General features: G+C 38.6%; 1 protein-coding gene across 4 annotated transcripts in view; it reads right to left on the bottom strand.

Annotated features, from left to right (window-relative positions):
- Positions 1 to 20,579, bottom strand: part of COL15A1 (collagen type XV alpha 1 chain) — a 114,256-nt gene that overhangs the window by 24,146 nt on the left and 69,531 nt on the right. For all 4 annotated transcript variants that reach the window (XM_053957625.1, XM_053957634.1, XM_053957642.1 and 1 more), the window contains 9 exons: positions 19,728 to 19,796; positions 17,323 to 17,367; positions 12,251 to 12,313; positions 11,302 to 11,337; positions 11,126 to 11,209; positions 5,191 to 5,226; positions 2,651 to 2,713; positions 572 to 649; positions 416 to 451 (listed from right to left, as the gene is read on the bottom strand). In XM_053957625.1, the coding sequence (XP_053813600.1) occupies positions 416 to 451; positions 572 to 649; positions 2,651 to 2,713; positions 5,191 to 5,226; positions 11,126 to 11,209; positions 11,302 to 11,337; positions 12,251 to 12,313; positions 17,323 to 17,367; positions 19,728 to 19,796 (510 nt within the window). The remainder of the gene's footprint in view (positions 1 to 415; positions 452 to 571; positions 650 to 2,650; positions 2,714 to 5,190; positions 5,227 to 11,125; positions 11,210 to 11,301; positions 11,338 to 12,250; positions 12,314 to 17,322; positions 17,368 to 19,727; positions 19,797 to 20,579) is intronic.

The raw sequence follows: 20,579 nt of genomic DNA, 5'->3' as shown, positions 1-20,579 counted from the left end.
TGTTACTTGTCTTCTTCCTGTGCATCTCTGAGAAGGACCTGACTTTTTTAAAATTATTCCCTTTCAGGCCACAGCAGGGAGCAATTAGAGCTCCTCTCAGTCTTTTATCTTCAGAGCTAAACAAACCCAGTTCACTCAAGAGTCATAAATCTGACAATATTTCACTGATGGCTTAGACATTAACAGATACATTTGCTCTACCAGAATTTAAGCTCTGCATCAAGTCAGTAGTTACAGCAACACATATGTAACAAACACATTCTTTTCTGAAGAACACTGATGGCCCTGAAGCACGAATACTCCTTATCATCCCTACTCAGAAGGAATGAAAAGCTAAACCATACTACCTTTACATTTAGTAAGGCCAAAACAAAACTAAAAAATAAGAAACCATTCATCTTTGGAATAATCTTACCATTGGTCCCACTGGTCCCATCACTCCAGCTTCACCCTGTTGAGGACCAACACAGAGAGAGCAATGACAAGGAGAACTCCTGCAATGTCTAGCAGAGGTGGCTGGTAACATGGCCACCAAATAATTCTGGAGGAACACAACACAGCATTAGCTCACCTTCTCTCCTTTTCTTCCTAATAATTCAGTTAAAGATCCATCAGCAGAAATGATAGCTCCTGGTTCTCCCTTTTCACCCTGCAATTATCAGAGTAACTACTGTTTACAAAGCAGTTCCCAGTGAATCAGAAGAAGTCAAGGCAGCATTACTTTTGTTTGAAGCATGACAGATTAGTCATGCTGTGATATCAAACATAAAGTGTTATCAGTATGAGTAGGGTGAATCTTGATTCTGGGAAGAAAAGAGATGATCTTTCTAAAAACATAATACACTAAAACTGTCTCCCTGAGATTAATAAGTTCTTATTTAAAAAAAAAAATAAATAAAAAGACGTGATTTGCTCTCCTTAGAGTAACTATGTGAAACATGCTGTTTTCACAAAAGGTCTCTGCCAAAGGCAGACAGGTTACTGGTGTCTTCTTGTATACCATCACCTTAATGGTCAGTAAATCCTGCTGAAAATGCACCATCTTGATAGACCAGTAAATGTTCAGATTTTATGATCAGGAAAGCATGAATCATTCTCTCTATGTGCCTGGCATGATGAAACCTCATTAACTTTAATAAAGGCCAGGTCCCAGCACTCAAACTGTAACCCTCTCCATTCCTGTTCCACCACCACAGATTATCACTTCTCAGTGCTAAGTGCATGGTTCCCACTCTAGATCTTTCACCTGTAACTTTCCACTTCCTACCTTCAGCAGCTTGCTACAACATCTTTCCCAAGATCTTAGGGAACAAATCTAGCTTGAAGCTAGCAATTGCATTGCTGATTAAAATGACAGTCCAGGTTATAAACCTTTCAATGAACTTTAAGTGTTGTAAATCAATTCTTCTCACAGGTTCTTAAACTGTTGTGAGTTTTTGAAGTCTCCCTGAAGATAATTTGGATACCTTGGAATCCCCCTGAGGCTTGGTTGGCTTCATTGACTTTATCTTCTGTGAGAATTTATGGACCAGAGGTTGAATTTCATGATCCTCTAAGTAAAGGTTTCTGTAGAGCTTCACTGTGGTTCCCAAACTTCATCACTCTTGAGTGTAGCCTGCTTTTCACAGCTCAGAAACACCATCAAATACATCACTATATTTTTGGTGTGTCCAAAATTAAATGCTTTCAAAGCTTTGAGTTCTTGTCAGAGTGGATACCAGAAGCAAAGAAAAGCATGAACAAAATAACAAAAGTAAATAGCTCCACAACCTAAACCAAAAATCACCCAACTGGTTCTAAGGCTGAGCTTGATCATTTAATGCATTTTGTAAAAGAACAGGAAACCTTATGATAAACAGGGACTGGTATATGCAGCCTGAGAGCTTTCCTTCTGAGCAATGACAATGCTGTTCATCTGCTATCCCATTTAAACTATAATTAACCATTTCCAAGTCTTCCTATTACTTGTGAGAAAGTGAGCTCAGCTACTTAGAAAGAACAAGCAGAAAGTGTTTTTGCTTTTCTTTTTTAGTATCCCCAAGATATTAGATGTTCTTCTCCTCTGCTTCCTGAAGGTGGATAAGAAGGGGAAAAATCTGGAACAGCTGCAGTATTTGCAAAAGAGCAGAGTCAGTCTTTAGTAACCTCTCAGCAGTGCTATAAAATACAGACTTTTTGTGAAGAAACAAGAGAAAGAATCTTAAGAAGAGAGCTCGTCAAGTCTTATACTTTCTTTGGGAATTGAAAGTTGCAGTCTTCTTTCTGTAGGCAAAGCCCTTTCTGGCATAGGAGGAGGAAAAGTTTGATCTTTTTTTTGTTTGGGCTTTTGGATAGGATCCCAGGGTGTCAGCACAACAATCAGCTGTCAAGAAGAGGTCAGTTCATGTTTAATGTTTAAAGAGACTTAACATGATAAGTGCATACTGAGCTGATGAATTTCAACACTAGGGCAGGAAGATTAGTTCTTGGTGAGATTATATCAGGGGATGCCATTTAGCATTTTCATATTCTCCCCAGTACATTTTTCACATGAACTTATTAAAATCACAATTCCTACCAAAATTAGAATCATTAAACTTTTAATGTCACTAAGTACTTGTCATCTAACAGATTTCTCAGCATATACTTTCCCCTATGCATTTTTTCATACCTGCTGTCCTTTAGGTCCTCGTGAACCAGGCAAACCAGTGTCACCCTTTGGACCTCGAGGACCCTAGGCAAAAACAAGTACATAAATCCATAGTGATATTTGTGAAGAATAGGGAGCTAAGTTATTTTACTAAATGTAATTTTAAGTTACTGGCAAACTTGACCTTAAATCACTCTTGTTGCAATCTAAGAATTCTTACAAGACTAAATTGCTCTCCGAATAAAGTTATTCCCTAAACCAGATATCACATACGGAAAATTTTTTAGAAAGACCAAAATGAAAAATGCCTGATGTTTATCACAGTGCAGATGACACATACATTCACAAAGGGAAATATGCAAACATTAATAAAAATATAAATTCAGCCTAAAATTCTCTATTTCTTCTGCACTCAATCCTCTTTCTCTCCATGATCATTCAGCCAGACTGATTTTCAACGGAATTTCTGAAGGTATACTTTTAACAGTATGTAAAAAAAAAAAAAAAAAAAAAGAGAACAAAAGAGTATGTGAAATAGAGTTTATGTATTTGAAAACAAGATGATTTCTTTATCTGTTTTGTGGGGAAAGCATTCCCATCAGATCAAATTGTACTTTACAATCTTCCAAGAGCATTCAAAAGCATTCTTTTTACCTAAACTCAAGTTTACATAATTTCTGCATTTGTCAAGAGATAAATAAAAGACATGAAGTGAGAACAAGAATGGTATTTTCATTGCTGTAGAAATTCTACAAGGGACAAAGAATTCCTTATATCACCTTCTAAATGTTATCAGCTCTTTTTCAAATGAAATATATATTTTAAGGAGCTTTTTCCCCTTTCTTTAGTTTTCCATGCAGTCCACAATACTCAAGACTCTGAAAGCAACCTTCTGTAGAATTTTAGGCAATTTGCCAGCATTTTATTGACATCTTTTATCAGCTTTCCCAGTTTTCGGCTTAATTGTTCTCAGGCGATAGACAAAGGATCCTGAGACCATATGCATGCTCTGAACTGTAGAACGATAATAACAAGGAAAGTAATTCCATCACACTACACAGAATATGAATACAATAATTAGAACAATACTATCTGAAGTCATAAGCCAAATAATCACAGAATCACAGAATATTCTGGATTGGAAGAGACCTACAAGGATCATCAAAGTCTAACTCTTGGCTCTACCCAGGACACCCCAAGAGTCACACCATGTGCCTGAGCGCAATGTCTAAACACTCCTTGAATTCTGTCAGGCTTGGTGCTTCACCATTTCCCTGTGGAGCCTGTTCCAGTGCCCAACAAACCTGTGGGTGAAGAACCTTTTCCCAGTATCCAACCTAAACCTCCCCTGACACAACTTCAGGCCACTCTCTCAGGTCCTGTCACTGGTCACCACAGAGAAGAGATCTGTGCCTGCCCCTCCTCTTCCCCTCACAAAGAAATTGTTGACTGCAATAAGGTCTCCCCTTGGTCTCCTCTTCTCCAGGCTGAACTGGCCAAATGACCTCAGCTGCTCCTCACATGGCTTCCTTTCAAGGCCCTTCACCATCTTCACAGCCCTCCTTTGGACACTCTCTAACAGTTTAATGTCTTTCTTACATTGTGGCACCCAAAATGGTCTCCAGCATTCAAGGTGAGGCTGTCCAATTACAGAGCACAGTGGAACAATCACCTCCCTTGCCCACCTGGTGATGCTATACCTGATGCCCTCCAGGACACAGTTGGCCCTCCTGGATTCCAGGGTACTGCTGACTCATATTCAACTTACCACCAACCAGGACCTCTAGGTCTCTTTCCCTGGCACTGTTTTCCAGCATCTCATTCCCTGGTCTACATACACAACCAGGGTGACCATCCCAGGTGCAGAATCTGCCCCTTTCCCTTGTTGAACGTCATACAGCTGGTGAACTTTCAGCCCTCTGGTTTATGCAGGTATCTCTGCAGGCTCTTTCTGCCTTGGAGGGAGTTAACAGCTCCTCCCAATTTTGTATCATCTGAAACTTGGTATCCCTCCAAGTCCCATGTCTAAGTCATTAATGAAGATTCTTATACATGTATGGCAGTCTGAGCAGAATAGGTATGTAGCATAGTTTGATACTATGGTTGTGAAATGCTTATATGGTAGCCATGGTATGTTATTAAGAAAAATCATAAATATTTCCTAAAGGATAAACTGTAGTGGCGACAAAAAAGCCTGAGGAATAACACATTTACATATATGTATATGCAGATAACATTTAGAAGTCCATTTGTTCTATTTGTTTCCCCTATATAGCACAGGTCTTCCTTAGGTAGTAACTTTCCATTAATTACACCCAGATTTAAACTACAGAACTGACACTGAGATAAGCCTAGTGGAGTATACTTCATTTCCAACAGAATAAATTTCTAACTTGAAATTGAAATTTTTAATTTCCTAAGACCTGCAGCATCCTATGTGAAAATTTATTAGACTTCATGCAAATTGTGTATAATATACATTTTAAAAAATATTAAACTATATTGAAAAATATTTTTAAATCCTAGGAAATATGTTTAAATCCTAGGCAATTAATACTTACAGGAAATCCTGATAGACCTGGCATGCCATCTGGCCCCTGCAAAATGAAAAAACTCACACTCTTACAAACACATATTACAGACTTGCAAAACAGAGCATGCATTTTTCATGTATTGTGTGATTTGTGAATATCAACTCATCTGCTACTGAATTAAGAACTTCATTCAGTTGACAGTAAAGGTGTGAACCTCCACAACACCCTATGCTTCTAACTTAGTATGTACTATCAAAAACTGTTGAGGCAGAGATCCAGAAAAGACTGAAAAAGGATGACATTTTCTACATAAGAAAGGCATGCAACCATTATTCAGCCCCCTCTGAATCTTTTCCAGATACTGGCACAGAGACCAGAGAAGCCGCCCACCTTTCCCATTTTGGTCCTGCATGTCTTCGGATAGAAAACGGATTGTGTAATAGGCTGTGAATAGAATTACAGATTGGGATTTATATCGGTCACATTTAAGATTGCCCTGCTCTGGTAACTGCAGAGAGACACTTTAATTCTGGTTCAGATCAGCAGAATGCTTATTTCCCCACTCACTATGCGACTGCACCTCTTTCCTGATTAGAGTTAGAGCTTTGAGACTGAGGTTCAAATCTTTCTCACTGCAACTGCTCTTCAAGCTACAGGACCTACTTCTATTTTATGGGAATGTGACTCTAACATCTATCACAAAACAAAGATTTGGATCACCTGTGGCAAGTACTGTGGTAGAGCTCACACAAGGGGACCCATACTGTCCTGGCATCCTATTACATCCAGGGATTAGGAGAACCAGGTCTTTGAGACATACATGAAAATACTCTTCCATGAAAACTGTTTTACCATAAGCATGGCTGGATGCAGCCACAATAACATGAAGTTGTGCTATGGATTAACAAGTGGAAAGAGCCATGCTAGGCTAGCAGAAACAGGTTACTAGCTGCTGCTGGAGCTAATGCCCATCTTCCCAGTTCAACGACAGATTCAGCAAATATTTGTTTTGGGACAGCTGTAATAATAAGATACAAAGTTTTTGCAAACTTAAGCAATGTAGAGTGAAATTCTGCTACTGGCTATGAATATTCTGACTTTCCTTGTTTCATCAGGGGTTGAATGTGGAAGAGATCACAGTGCTCACCAACAAGAAAACAGATGAAATATACAAACTAGAATTCACAAATGAAACTAGCTGTAAAGTGGGGTGCTTAATTTGTGGTGGTTAAGATTTTGCAAATTGCAATATATTGTACACTTTTCGGCAAGTTTGAATAGACTCTACAGCTTGGAAAAGGCACATTTCTCTTTGGATCCAATTCTAGGAACTTGAAATCATTACCAATCATGACCAGGCATTCAGGATTTCAAGTATTTGACTGAACTATTTTGCAGGTAGAAGAGAACCTGATTTTTACATCTTGTTCTCTCATGAAATTCCTAGTTTTTCATTCACAGCTATAACTTGTGTGAGACTAAACTCATACACAGGAGCCTAGCATTTCTAGTTGAAGTCTCAAGCAGAACTGAACAAAATACTTTTTATGCCAGTGCTATGTGACTTGATTACAGAATTGTATGCGAATTTGATTACAGAATCCTAATAATGAAGGTGAACAGGGACCTTTGGAGCTCTGGTCCAGCTCTGGTCACTCCTCAATGCCAGGACAGGGCATGCCTTCAGGTGCCAGGGATTTACTTAGCCCATGAATAAACACGTTGTCACTGAGGTTTTGTGAGATTTGAATGCCTCTTTTACTGCCTGCAACCATGTGTAGATCAACATGAACAGACCACCAATATTTTCCAACATTTGTTATGAATACAGTATCCAGGAATTGAGTTTGAAACTACCTTGCTTTGAATAGGAGTTTGACCATATGCCCTCCAGAGATCACTTCCAATAATCCTAAGAGTTTCTGAATACTATTTTTCGAATCCAGATCACACATCCTATCCTATCCTATCCTATCCTATCCTATCCTATCCTATCCTATCCTATCCTATCCTATCCTATCCTATCCTATCCTACCCTACCCTACCCTACCCTACCCTACCCTACCCTACCCTATCCTATCCACTGTCATCTGAGCATGGCAGTGTATAGTCAGCTTTCTGTACTTTGAGGTCATGTTGAATAATTCATACAACTAAAGCTTGCTGCTTCTCCTGGGTTCTTCTTTCTACTCCCTGTCCTCATGTTCTACAAAAACCACCAGAAAAATTGTCAAGTAAAAATAGAGTTTAGATCCTACAGGCAGCACTCCATCTCCCAGGTTGCATGAACTCTGCTGCACTCTTCAGGGATAGTATGATGCACTTGGTCCCACTCTATTTCCAGTTTTACATGCCCCAGAAAAGGAACAGGAAATGGGCTGCTACTTTAATGACAGTAATAAAAGAATCCTGCTGCTGCAATTGTTCTGCTTTATCTGGTGGCAGAAATCCAGGAGCCCTAGGTTTACATGGTCTTTTCATTGTGGAATCACTCATTATTCGTTGTTTTTGGGCTCAATCCAAACTATATTGAAGTCAGTGAAAAGAATCCCAAAGGCTTTGCTGAGTTTGGGATCAGGCACATTGTAAATTTTACACATACAGTTGATCTGCAAATGGAAATTGTCATTGGAAGTCAGAAAGCTGTACATAATGCTGAAGAACATTTGAAAACAAAAGGTAGAAGAGTGATGATTAGAGGAAAAGATTGCATTCTTCATAACCTCTTCCAGGTATATAACTATTCATCCTTGGGTTTGAGTGTGCAAACAGCTTTAATAACAACAATCCAGCAATATAACTCTTCAGCACACTGAATTAGTTCAGAAAGTGCTGACTACAATAGTAAAGACAACATTGTTTTCCGTATTTTCTTCACTGTTATATTTTAGGATGATTATCTGGGTTGATTTCTAAACAAACCTTCAGCTTTGTATCCAAAAGGCATGAATATGGCCTTGTCAGAATTACAGAAAGAACAGATTGAACAAAATCTTTTGACATCCGCTTTACACCCTCAACATTAACCTTTCTTTGTGACTTTTGTTTCTTGTAACTAAACTATGGGTGAATAGTCCCAGCCAAAGATAAAGGTTTAAAAGTTTGAAATTTAAATCCAATAACATTTCTCTATTCAAAATTACTTCTGTACTATACCAAACTAAATTTGTGTGATAAAATCATAGCAACAAATATTATGGTTTTCTGGTTATCATGATTCCATTCATGAAAATGCACTGAGTATCAGCAACTATGCTCTGAAAGAGTGAAATAGCCAGTATAGGATGAGAAATATTGATTTTAGTGTTTTGGAATATCAAACAGCAGCAAACAGAGGGACATGTTTTTTTTTAAAACATGATGAGTCAGAGCAGACTTCCTGATCAATCACAGGAGGCAACAGAGGAGGCAGCAAGGACAGAAAGCCTCTGAGACCCACATTGCTGGTGGGAACTCAGGAAGCCTGGAAATGGATAGGTTCCACTGCAGACCTCAGTTTTCCCCTAACACTTATCTTCATGGTATGAGAAGTGGTTCTTGAAGGAACCAAATCTCTTCCATTCACATAGGGACCAGGTGAAATGAGAAGGAAAACAAGGTCCACTTTTCAGTGCAGTTCAATCAATGTGCTATCAGCCAGATACTTACTGGTGAAGCCTGGCCCTGGGCCACAGCTGTCCATGTCAGCTCTAAATATTTCAACAGCGCTGAAACTGAACAAACTCTTTATTTGCTTATTTTTTTCATCAAGTGACATAAAGTTGGTTTAGTTGTAGCCACACAGACCTTCTTAAGAAAACTTCTTTCCAGCTCTGATGGATAAGTCCATTGGACTTCTGTAGGCCAAGAAGTACTGTTCTTGGCTACACAATAGTTAAATGAATGACCCTGACCTGGAGAGTAATCTCCCTAAGTGCCCAATGGTTCACTCAGAACACTTGTCTCTGCTGCTCTACCCACATCAAGCCAATATCCATATTACAACAGCTGGCAGTGTTATTTATTTTAGTTCTGCAATTCCAACTGCAATTGATAGGTCTGCTTGCAACAGTTCTTTTCCATATTTGAAGCTTACTATGAGAGATGAGAGACTGAGTCAACAAAATGCACTTGGATAATTTAATGTCTATCTCAGCAAACTTATTGCAAACAAATGTCCTGTTCTTACACAAGCATTTTTGTAAGATAGGAAGAATTCAATGCCATACATAGTGATGGATACTTCCACACAAGCTTCATTAACTGAATCAAAATCCAGTACACCAAGTTCTCAGAGAAATATTCTGATTAACAATACAGAGGATTTGACAGCTCTTGCTGTACCTCCCCAGAACACCTCTACTACAAATGTCTATAAAGCCATAAATGCTCTCAATTTTTAAAAAGAGCTTACTTCTAAAACCCAAAAGTGCTTAGAGGAGGAAATGGGTTTCTATATTAATACACCTAATGCAATAAAAATTCTACCAGGCTCTATACATTTCTGTAATACATGGTAAAAGTAATTCATACAGGGGATCTGGAGGATTCAGAGGATGCACTTTAGGTTTCTTCAGACATAGCTACATGTTTGACAGATGTGTGGACTGTGACTAGGACATGTAGGGAGCCATGCGGCCTCCAGTAAGCGAGTGTCATTAGTTATGTCAGCTTCAATAATCTTTTTATGTTCTTTATATGTACTGTCCACCCTCTGAGGCTGTCACAGTGGGTTTTTTTCAAGTATTAATAAGCTAAGGAGCAACACATTGAGGTTCATTTTTATTGCAAACAACTGTTTAGTCACTGATAAGAGTTAAGGCCCCACAGTGGCACCATGGCAGGGCTGTGAGAAAAAACATGAATTTTACATCAGCATTTCTATCACAGCTATTGAGCAGTTCCCTAGAAACTCCAACAGAATTGTGATAAAGTGTAGAGCTGCTGACAGTCCCACGATGAGCAGGACTTTGAGCACAACCAACATTTCTGTGAGTCTATAACTCTGCTCATCCAAGACTCAGGATCCAAGATCCTAGTATTCTGCATGGATTCCCAGTAAATTCAGTAAAGAAAAAATCACTTCTGTTAGGACGTGTGATGTGGTCTATGGGATGCAAATTAATGCTATATTTGGTATTGGCAGCAGAAGCCTAAGTGAAAGCCCAGTTGTTTCAGTCAAAAAAGGTAACGTGTAGTTCAGCTTTATGATAATGATGGTGCCAAGCTCCCCTTAACACAGATTTCTCAGCTGGGCATTTTCTCTTCTTGCAATTACAAAACTCTTCTTACTGCCCTTATATGCATTCCTATGGACATGTCTGTCTGATTCAGGCACCTCCACCTCTCAGAGGTGAAGTTTCCTGCAGTCACTCACAGTTCCTCCAGATCTTAATGTCACACCAGGCCAACTACTAAGATTTTTGTTGTCATCTCCAAGTGGGATTCATCCTGATCTCCAGCCTTCATTACTGCATATAGTACTGTTTTTTGCAAAGGCTGATGCACACACTGCAAAACTAACTGAAAATATACCTGCATCTAAAGCATACTGAAGAGTTTTTATGGGCTTCTACTATTTTATCCCTTGTTGCTTCCAGAGTCAGTGCTCTGGTTTGTACAGTGGACAACTATCAGGAAACGACTCTCCCCCACATACTACTGTGCCTCAGATGCTTTGCTTTGTTAAATATTCCCAGTTTTGTATTTCTCTGTTGGTTTCTATTTGATGCTCACAACTTCTGCAGAACCACCTAAAGAGATGTTCAATATGACCTCATAACTCTTGTAGTTAAGCACTTTCTTCCAGTCTAATATTTTCAAAACAAATCCATTTGATACGGAGACATATTGAGATTCTTTTGTTTTGAGGAGTAGACTTATGACCTGAATGTGAGCAGCAAAATCGCCAGTGTGTTAGCCACTTGTGCCCTCTTCTCTGTAAGGGGAGTTATAGACCTCAATGCTCAACATGCACACTTACCTCAGGTATTGCTATGACTGGCCCCGGTGGTCCTGGTGGTCCAGGTGGTCCCACAATACTGCTCCCGTCCTGTCCTGGTTCACCCTATTTCAAAAGCATTACATGTGGAAAACCCATACACTAAGCACTACATTTCATATAGGTTTTCAAAAATAATGAAATCCACACAATCTCACCCGAGGTCCTGGGTCACCCTTCTCTCCTTTTGGACCCTTCAGGTGATTAAAAAAAAAAAAAAAAGGAAAAAAAAAAAAGAGCGTAAGTGATTTAAAAGGTGAGATTATGAAATGTACTCTCCCTTGCTTCACAAAAGAGTACAGCAGTGATTTTCATGTACAGAACAATCAATCCCCAGCTCTCTCAAAACACACATGGGGCCAACTCAGATCTTCTGAAGGTTTGATGTTTAAAAGTATTTCCCAGAACTTTTGACAGAGTTCGCAGACAACTAGAAGCAAATGGGCATAAAACATTTCATTAGCTGGGAATTAATCCAGTGAACCTTTCTTTCATTGCACTGAAATCAGCCATCCCTGGCTGTGCTTGTCCTTTTCTGGCATCAACCACATCAGCTGTGTCTGGGATTTTCCAGGGGACCAGACGGAGAAGACAGGGGAACTAAACTGTTATCTTTCAGGCAGCTAATTTCTAAGCTTGATCAGCCCCTCTGTAGAACTCCCTGTGCTAGAAATGCAGACACTTATCTGGCACAAGTGAGAGGAAGGAGCCAGGGAATGAGCCATGGGACTTCCCAAGCAAAGCACACTGTAATCGTCGAGGGTCTTAAGCATGATAAATACATTAAAATCACCTATGAGCCTGCTGGATTTCCTCTAATTAAAGACAGAGCTGGTTTCTGAATAATTAAAAGCAGAAGGAGCATTGAGGAATCAGAACTAGCCTCTGGAGATGCCTGTATCTCTTCTGATTAATGAGGGAGGCATGGGCAAGTTACACTCTGCTTCTGTGTTTTTTGTCTGAGGTAACTGCTCCAGGTTAAGCACGACAAACACATCCCCAGCTCTTCACACTCTGCTAGCAAGCACTGATCCTACTGATCTGTAAGAGGTAGGTTTGGGAGCCAGTGTGTGTCAGGTGACCAGAGATAATGATAACCCTACTTACCACTTCTCCGGGATGCCCAGCAATGCCAGGAAAGCCTGGTTTTCCATCTGTGCCTGGCATCCCCTGCCACAAAAAACCTACAGTTATTCTCCCTAAACTGCATTCTGTTTCACACAAGCAGGAAACTGCCATTGGGGAAGGTCACCATACGGTTCTGAATGGGCTGGTGGGGAGGTTTGGGGGAGGCTCATTATCTCATTAGTCATCTGCTCTCTCCACTCCTCCTGCTCTTTCCCCCTCTCCAGAGCAAGCTTATGGCTTTTTTTTCCCCTGCAGCTTCAATCATTTTTCACTGCTTCCACCCCTGCTTAGCAAAAGGGTGGATTTTGTTGCTTTCCCCCAAAATACATTTGATGAGTTATTTCCACCCTTCAGTTAAGTGACTCTCAAGCTGGAGGAAGAGAAGGGGTGTAGACATTGGCATTGGATGTAGACAGGAGTCAGTACGTGGGGTAAAAACATCCTCTGCTATATTTTAATACAGGCCTGTATATGACTGCTGGAATCTGATAGATACTCTACACTATGGGAAAACCAGAAGCACTAATGATAATGCAGTTTGCCCAGAGAAAAATGGATAAAAGAAGTTTCTAAACTCTTAAAGAACCAGATCAACAGTGAGCTATGCTTTTTGCATCTGTTTTTCTCTGCATCATATGAGAGAGGAAAGGAAATTACACAGAGCAACCTAATGATTCATCTAAGGGACTGATTACTCTTGCTAGCTTGTTATTTTTGGTGGGTTTTTTTTTGGTATTTGTTTTGTATGTGGTTTTGAGGTTTTTTTTTTTGGTTTTTTTTTTGTTTGTTTGTGTTTGGGTTTGTTTTTTTTTTTTTTTTTTTTTTTTTTTTTGCTTTGAGGGTTTTTTTAAATATGCTGGGGATTTTTTGGTTTCAGTTTGGTTTTTGGAAAATACTGTTTTGTTTCCAACATTTTGCTCTGCTTGAAGAAAACATTTTTGGGTTTTAACAATAGATAGTACCACCATAAGGGATTTAATGTGCCTGCTTCATTAAGAAAGGATATTGTCACTGCTATTTTTTTTTTTTTTTTGGTCAGTCATCAGTGAAGAGTGTGGGTCAACAATACAGTATGATTTCTGAAGTACCCCATTCTTCATTTTATAAACAATTTTATAGACAGGATAAAGGGTGTCTGACTGCTAATGGAATTTAGGCATCAAAGCAACTACTGGGATTCTGGTATCTGCATGAGCAGTAAAAATGGTACTTGGACGTAAGTTTCTCAAGTGCTTATGATAAATTATAAGTATCTGCAGCAAAGGTAAATGGGCAGAGGAAATTATTTTGGAACAACAGCATTTCTGCAACAGAATGTTGCCATTTCAGGCATGTTGGTACTTGCTTCCTACCATTACAAATGCCGAATAATTTCTCCCATTCATTTTCCTAATGAAATTTAAATGGGAAGAAAAGATCCATGATAGGCAAGATGTTTTATTGCAACTAATGTATTCAGAGACGTCCTTATTTCTAACTCCCATCATATTTTAAGAATGTAGCTCATTGCTCGCATACAAAAGGACAATGATCTTTTTTAGTTTGAGGGTTAAAGGTATAAATTTCTTATTTTTAAAATAATCCTGTAGTCACTCTACTTAAAATATACACACATTTCAAATGCAGCCTCACATAAAACAATAATAATTACTAGAAAAAGGACCTCAGAAGAAAGGGCATGTAGGAATAATAAAGAAAATATTCTATAGTCTCAAACTGGTTAAGAAGAGTTAAACTACTGTCCTGTGTGTCAGTGCATCAGCTTTAATTATCATGCTGACAAATATCTATGTGAAATGACAACACTCATAATATGTACAGCAGATGGAATTTACGGCAAGAAGAGTCCTGCTACATTGTTGGTATTTTTAAAAAATAAACAAGCAGATGCTGCTAGAAGACTGTGATAATACTCTTGTAAATACTCAGCAAGCATAACTGCATTTAGCTTGTTTCCTGGAGCAAATTTTGATTTCAGGGCCATCCCAAATGCAGGAGAAGACTATTTTATTTTATTTTATTTTATTTTATTTTATTTTATTTTATTTTATTTTATTTTATTTTATTTTATTTTATTTTATTTTATTAATTTTCTATGAGTCACATCAGCGCTCTCTGCTGGCTTATGCCTGCAAGAGACACTCAGGTCAGAGAGGGACCAGCAAGGAGCAGCACAGCCTCAAACAGGATTTTTGGGGTGGGCTCCAAGAGGAGTTCAAAGCAGAACAGGCAGGGATTAAGACAGACATGAGCCTACTACTATAGCACAGACCTGTGGGGCGCTCTTGTGTGGGGTGAGAGCTACACACCACCATATGAAGGAACAGAGGCATGTGGAATTTAGTTTTCTGTCTAAGCTTTGCTGATTTTTATCTTAATTCTGGTGAAAATGTGAAGGGCCTTGCAAGATGCCTTCAAAGACATGCACCTTTTAGATGCAATTTTAGATGCAATTTTAACCACATTTTAGGCAGAAGCCTTAAGCATCAGCTTATGCTGGCTCCTGACACTCACAATTCACCAGAGAAACGGGTTTGTGAAGCCACTCTGGGCTTCAATATGCTGACAGAGCAAGAAATGTTCATTAAGTGCATTCCCTAAGTGCATTAAGAGATGAAAAGAAACAGAAGAAAGAAACAACTGAGGTTTTAGATCAGGTTAAATAAACTTCCCACCTTTGAACCTGGGAGACCTATGTTGCCTCTTTCTCCCTTAAACAGAGACACAGTAGGGCTCAAGTATTAAAATGAGCAGTAATTGCAAGGGGTTTAAACACATATGCTACTTTCCTTAAAAACAAAGGAACCAAATGAAGTAAAACAATCTGTAAAAATATGGCATATTTTTGGTAAACTGATGCTTGACATATATTTATTATTTAGTTCTGAGATTTTAACCACCCAGTTGCAACCCACATCTGAAGATTTTGTGGTCACAACTCATTATTTTTGCTGAGCATTGACCAAGCCACATTCCTGAACCCTCATTTTGATGTCTGAAATCAGCTCATGGTAATGTTCCCCAGATCTACAGCCATCACCTCGTGTCTCCACAAAGGACTCACCATCTTCCTCCAAAACAGCTAACGCAGTCCCCCCACACTGGTGCTCTTTCCACCTACCCAGGCACTGTGTCCAACCACAAGTGAAATAATGAACACTGCACTGTTCCACCTTTGGAACTGATTCTACAGGATTGTACCTCTAAGTAGACATGGTTCCTCAATTTTGTAAGAGATAGAGAACATCCAATTTAGTTTATTTCTTTGGAGAAAGATTGGAATAAATCAGCCATTGCCTCAAATGTTATGTTTATGCTTACTGCTTTTTGGGAGTTCATATATTCAAGAGAGTGTGAAGACTGTAGGCTGTTTTTTAATGAAAACAGCTTTTCATAATAATAAAAGTGAAAGCAAATTTGGATCCATGGTTACTTGCTAGGAAAGAGAAAAAGTTGATCATAGATGGTCTTCTCTGACAGCTGTACTTGTCTGGGGTGTACTTGAAGGACAAAGGATGCATGAAACAGACCTATACCTTCAACTCCTCATGATGCATTAGCTCTTGGTTTTGGGAAGTGGGTGGTTGTTGTATTTTGCCACTGTTGCCTAGTGAAGTCATTTATAATCATGAAAAGTGGGTGTAAAATTCATCCCCATGAGAGTGATAGTGCATTATAACCACTTTATATTAATTTTGCTGTAGTGCACCTGGTTTTGTAAGATGTCAGGCAAAATAGCATGTTCCTTTCTGTTTCTCATGTATCTTGGGGATGAATGATTAAACCAAGGTGATGGTGAGGTCTCTTGGCCAAGGTTTATGACTACCTCTACCTCTCCAGCCCATTTCCTAAATCCTAGGAATCCTGCTACCTCAATTTCTGAAATCTTTGTGAAGCAGAATTTCTTAGAAACAAAATTTCTAGCTAAGGGCAGAGAATAAATTCTTTAAAAAACAAAAGTATTTTCAGTGTGGAGACTCAGCACCTACACATGTGCACAGAGCAGCATCGTGTGAGAGCACATCTCTTCTTACCAGTCCACACCAGTATCACTCACCAACATGTGCTGTGCAAATTGTGATTTTTTTCACTCATAAGTAATGTGCTCCAGCAGTAACAGGAGTAGTACACAATGAAGGGACTTTTTTCAGCCCTAAAAGCTGAGCTTTACAGACTCTAGACAGAGGGGGCTGGCCAGATCTTTGGTGGCTGTTGTACTATGAATTAGGTATGCAGTTATTGCTGGCAATGGACAGTCAGTGATTAGTGCTGGGGGTAAGCTCAGGTGAAAATTTCATGGGGAGAGGATGAGCACTGCCACTTCTCATCTTCCACTTCCTGCTCTTTCAATGATACTATTATTTCCCAGGACAATGAAGACCTTAGATTTCTTTAACTTCATATTTAAGGTGTTGTCATGCTGTACTATTAACCTGAGTGGTTGAGCTTTACATAGGAATAGGAAAAGCCTCTTCCTGTCTAAGGACCCATTCTGCAAATCTGCCCTTTTCTTCTGCAATTTTACATCTCTCCATTTTTTTCCTCATGGGTTACACAACCAGTAGCAGCATCAAAGTGGAAAAATTCAGTCACTTCTAAGCTCAAATAAAACTAAGGCAGTCATTGCTCCTCCCTTCTTCCCCCCAGAATGTTTTCCTATCACTTTCTGGGATCAGAAGGCCTCCTTATACAGATTTATCTTTCAACAGCATGCATGTAACCTTTCTGAGACCAGAGTGACATATAAATGAGCAACAAAGAGAAATTGCCAGATGTCAAAAAAAAAAAAAAATTAACAAAGATGCCATGGAATGTAATAGCCCAGTTAGTATTTACTCAGTGCTCTTGTTGGATGTGAAATAATTCTTATAATACACAATCTGCGTAGATATCCAATGTAAATGGGAACAATATTTGTCTCAAATTAATCAGTATATGATTCTTAAAGGAAAGCTGCTATGTTCAGGCAAATTCTGGGAATATGGAAGTTTAAAAAATGAAAAAAAAAAAAAAAGCTAAAGCAATATAGGTTATCTTTCAAGTGTTTTTACCTTTGGTCCTAATGGTCCACGCTGTCCAGGTCTTCCTGCAGAACCCTATAAAAATACACTGAATTTACTGGTAAATCCACATGGCACTTCAAAATATTTTTTTTTTTCAGAAAAAAAATTAGCTCACTACCACAACTGTTATAAAAACAATGCTGGAGACCTGTAGTGTTAACAGAGAACAGTAAAATGCACTTATTCTTACAAATACAACTTTAGTGCTGTCACTGCATACTATACTTATTTTAGAAAATATTAGAAATTATTTCTTCCAAGTGCATTTGTTGTGATGTACTATTTTCAATTGCTTAAAATTTTTTGAATTTGCATTCTTGGCTAAAATTAAGATATGCTACCAGTTTAGCAACAACACAGTCTTGCTGGGTTTAAAAGCAGTTTCCCAAAAAAATTGTTTCAAAAATAATTTCAAAATTCAAATTCTTCTCATCTCTATATGGTGACATGGGTTGTAAAGAACAATTATGGCTCTTTGATGGTAAAATGGACAGCAGTTCATTATTGGTCATTGTAGAAAGTTGAATGGAAGAGAAAGGAATTCAACCAAGTGATTGAATTGTCTTTATCTGGAATATGAAGGCAGATATAAATGGTAATGCTAAATAATGAGAAAACATCAATGAAACTTTACACTGATCTGTGGAAGAAAAAAATAGAAACAGTGGAAACGAGAGCTGAGCTGTCAGAAAAAATTATATTTCTCCTTCAAAACCCAATCACTATTTTTTGATAAAAGATTAATAGAAATCTCAACAGATAAAAGACAGTGCCAATAAATGTAATTTCTTTCTTAGCAGCTGTTTTGAGTTGCAACCCACTTTGAAGCAGATTCTCTGTTTTCACCTAAACACCACTGGGTACTCTGGAGTTGTGGTAAGGTATAAATGGCTCATAGTGCTGTACCAATAAGTATGTAAAAGTATTTTCATAATTGAAAAAAAAAATATTATTTTTCTTATCTTCTCTTCTCTTTCTTCTTTTTCTCATCTCTCTTCTGTACTGACTCAAACTTTGCAGAGTAATTAAGCAGTAACAGGAAAATTTTGTTCAACCGCAACAAGACATTTTTTGAATATTTATAGCTGGGTGACTTGGAAACAATGCCTGTTATAAAACCAAATGTGACAGTAAGGCTGTGACTAAGGCAGGTTAGAATGCGGAATTTTGGACCTGCTTGTGGGCACCTCCTTCAGCTAACAGATTCAATACTTATTTTTGTAACTGTATTTTTGTACTATTTTTAGTATCTAGGAAAAGACATAAGAGGGGGCAAAGTTCTCTAAGCTATCACCTACATCTTCAGTGACACACAATTACTAGTACTTTAAATCAACATAGTAAAGGTGCTGCTCAGAGTCATTCCTGCCTTCAGTGTTCAGTTGGTGTCTGATGATTCATGGAATCACAGGATTGTCCAGGCCTTTGGAAGCCATCTAATCCAATCACCCCCTTGAAGCAGAACTGTCACCAGCTTCAGATCAGGTCAGTCGTGTTTCTGTCCAGCAAAGTCTTGGTAAATCCAAGACCAGACCTTCTGCAATCTCCCTGGGCAATTGCCCCAACCTTCTAGTGAACAGCCTTCTCCTAAGGCTTAGCCTCAACATCACAACCTGCAAATTGTGACCACTGTCCCTTGCTGTACCATCTGGCACTACAAGGAACAGTTTGGCTTAATCATACTTGCAGTTGCCCCTCAGAGACTCATTAAGTAGCTACTGGATCGTGTCTTTGTCTCCTTTTGTTGCCAGACTAAACCACTGGACCTCCTTCTATTGTTAAGAATGACAATAAATCCAAATTATATGGTTGGTACTGATGCATTATATTCCCATATTCCCTACTTGATGATTTAAGTGGCCCACACTAGCAAAAAATCTCCTGAGACACAGTGATAGAGAAAAAAGCATCCCTTTGTTTATGACATTGCTTCCACACTGGGAACAATTTTTTAGTTTAAAAGTGGCATGCTGTATTATATACATTTGTTTGTCAAACTATAACATTTCAGTTTAATCTTCATATGTGTGGCTCACCTTCTTATGAGAGAAAGGAATCCATTATGGTGAAAGGAGAAATAGAGAGCTAGATAACGTGAAAACCCTTATTTCACCCTTTAAGATCTCAAAAATAGAGCAGAATAAAAAAAAAAATCATTAGCTAATGAGGTATCAGAGAAATACCATTCAGATTCTTTGGAGGACACAATTATTTTAATGACATTCTAGGGCAAGTGAATCCATTTCAATGTAGTGACTCTCAATCTATAGCTGACTGGGACTATATATTTCCAAACAGCAGAATGGAGGAAAGTTCTGTTTGGAAAAAACTCCAAAACAAACCAAACAACTCAACAACAAATTATACTCCCCTCCTCCAAAACATCCACTCACCTTTGGTCCCCTTGATCTGGGAATTCTTGATTCACTTAACAGGTCGATGCTACCTGGTCCTTCCATATCCTAATGGAAGAGACAAAGTGCTACAGAATTTAAGAATTTATCTTTTGGGTTTTTTTCTGGTTGCGCTTTTTTTTTTTTTTTTTTCCCAACAGCTCTGTCTTCTTAAGTTCTGTAAAAACTGGAAACATACTGAATACAAATATTTTAATCTTTTCTCATTAACTTTTTTTGGAGTCAAATGGATGCTGTTCTGGAGATAGGCTTTGGAGATAGGCTTTGCTCAAATGTGATAAAAAACATGCTGGTTTTCCCTACAGAAACTCTGGCCTTTACTGTCTTGCCAACTTTGCTAACTTGCCACCATTGCTCCAGCACCTCAGGCTGAAGAGCATCAAGCAGAGGTGAGACAGTATGTACTGTGTTTAAGCACAGTTTTAAGCAGTATTTTTCTGTGTAGAATTTACCTGTCACCCAGATACTGAAACACTAATGACTAGTAAGGGTTACCAGAACTGTGGCAGGCAGAACTTGCAAACAGTTTGTTAAGGGCAGTAATTGCCTTTCATCAGTAAAGGTGCTTTCTAATTCTCACAGTTGAATATTGAACTCCTGCCTAAAATACTGCTTTCTGAAATTGAGCAGAAAAAAAAAAAGAATCCACCATCAAATTGTAGAATTAATTATGTTGAAAGTGCTCACAGAGGCTGCCATCCCAGCTTCCTGTCAAAAGCAGTGTCAGTACTGAATTCCAATCAGGTTATTTGGGGCATTGGAAACTCAGACCTTGGAACCTTCCAGAGATGAAGGTTAAGTGTTATCCAGACTAAGCAAGCTGAGTTCCCT

The sequence above is a fragment of the Vidua chalybeata genome, chromosome 1 (genome assembly GCF_026979565.1).
Source record: "Vidua chalybeata isolate OUT-0048 chromosome 1, bVidCha1 merged haplotype, whole genome shotgun sequence".
NCBI classification, from domain to species: Eukaryota; Metazoa; Chordata; class Aves; order Passeriformes; family Viduidae; genus Vidua; species Vidua chalybeata.
The sequence above is the reverse complement of the archived record's forward strand: the minus strand, read 5'-3'. Positions and strand labels throughout refer to the sequence as shown.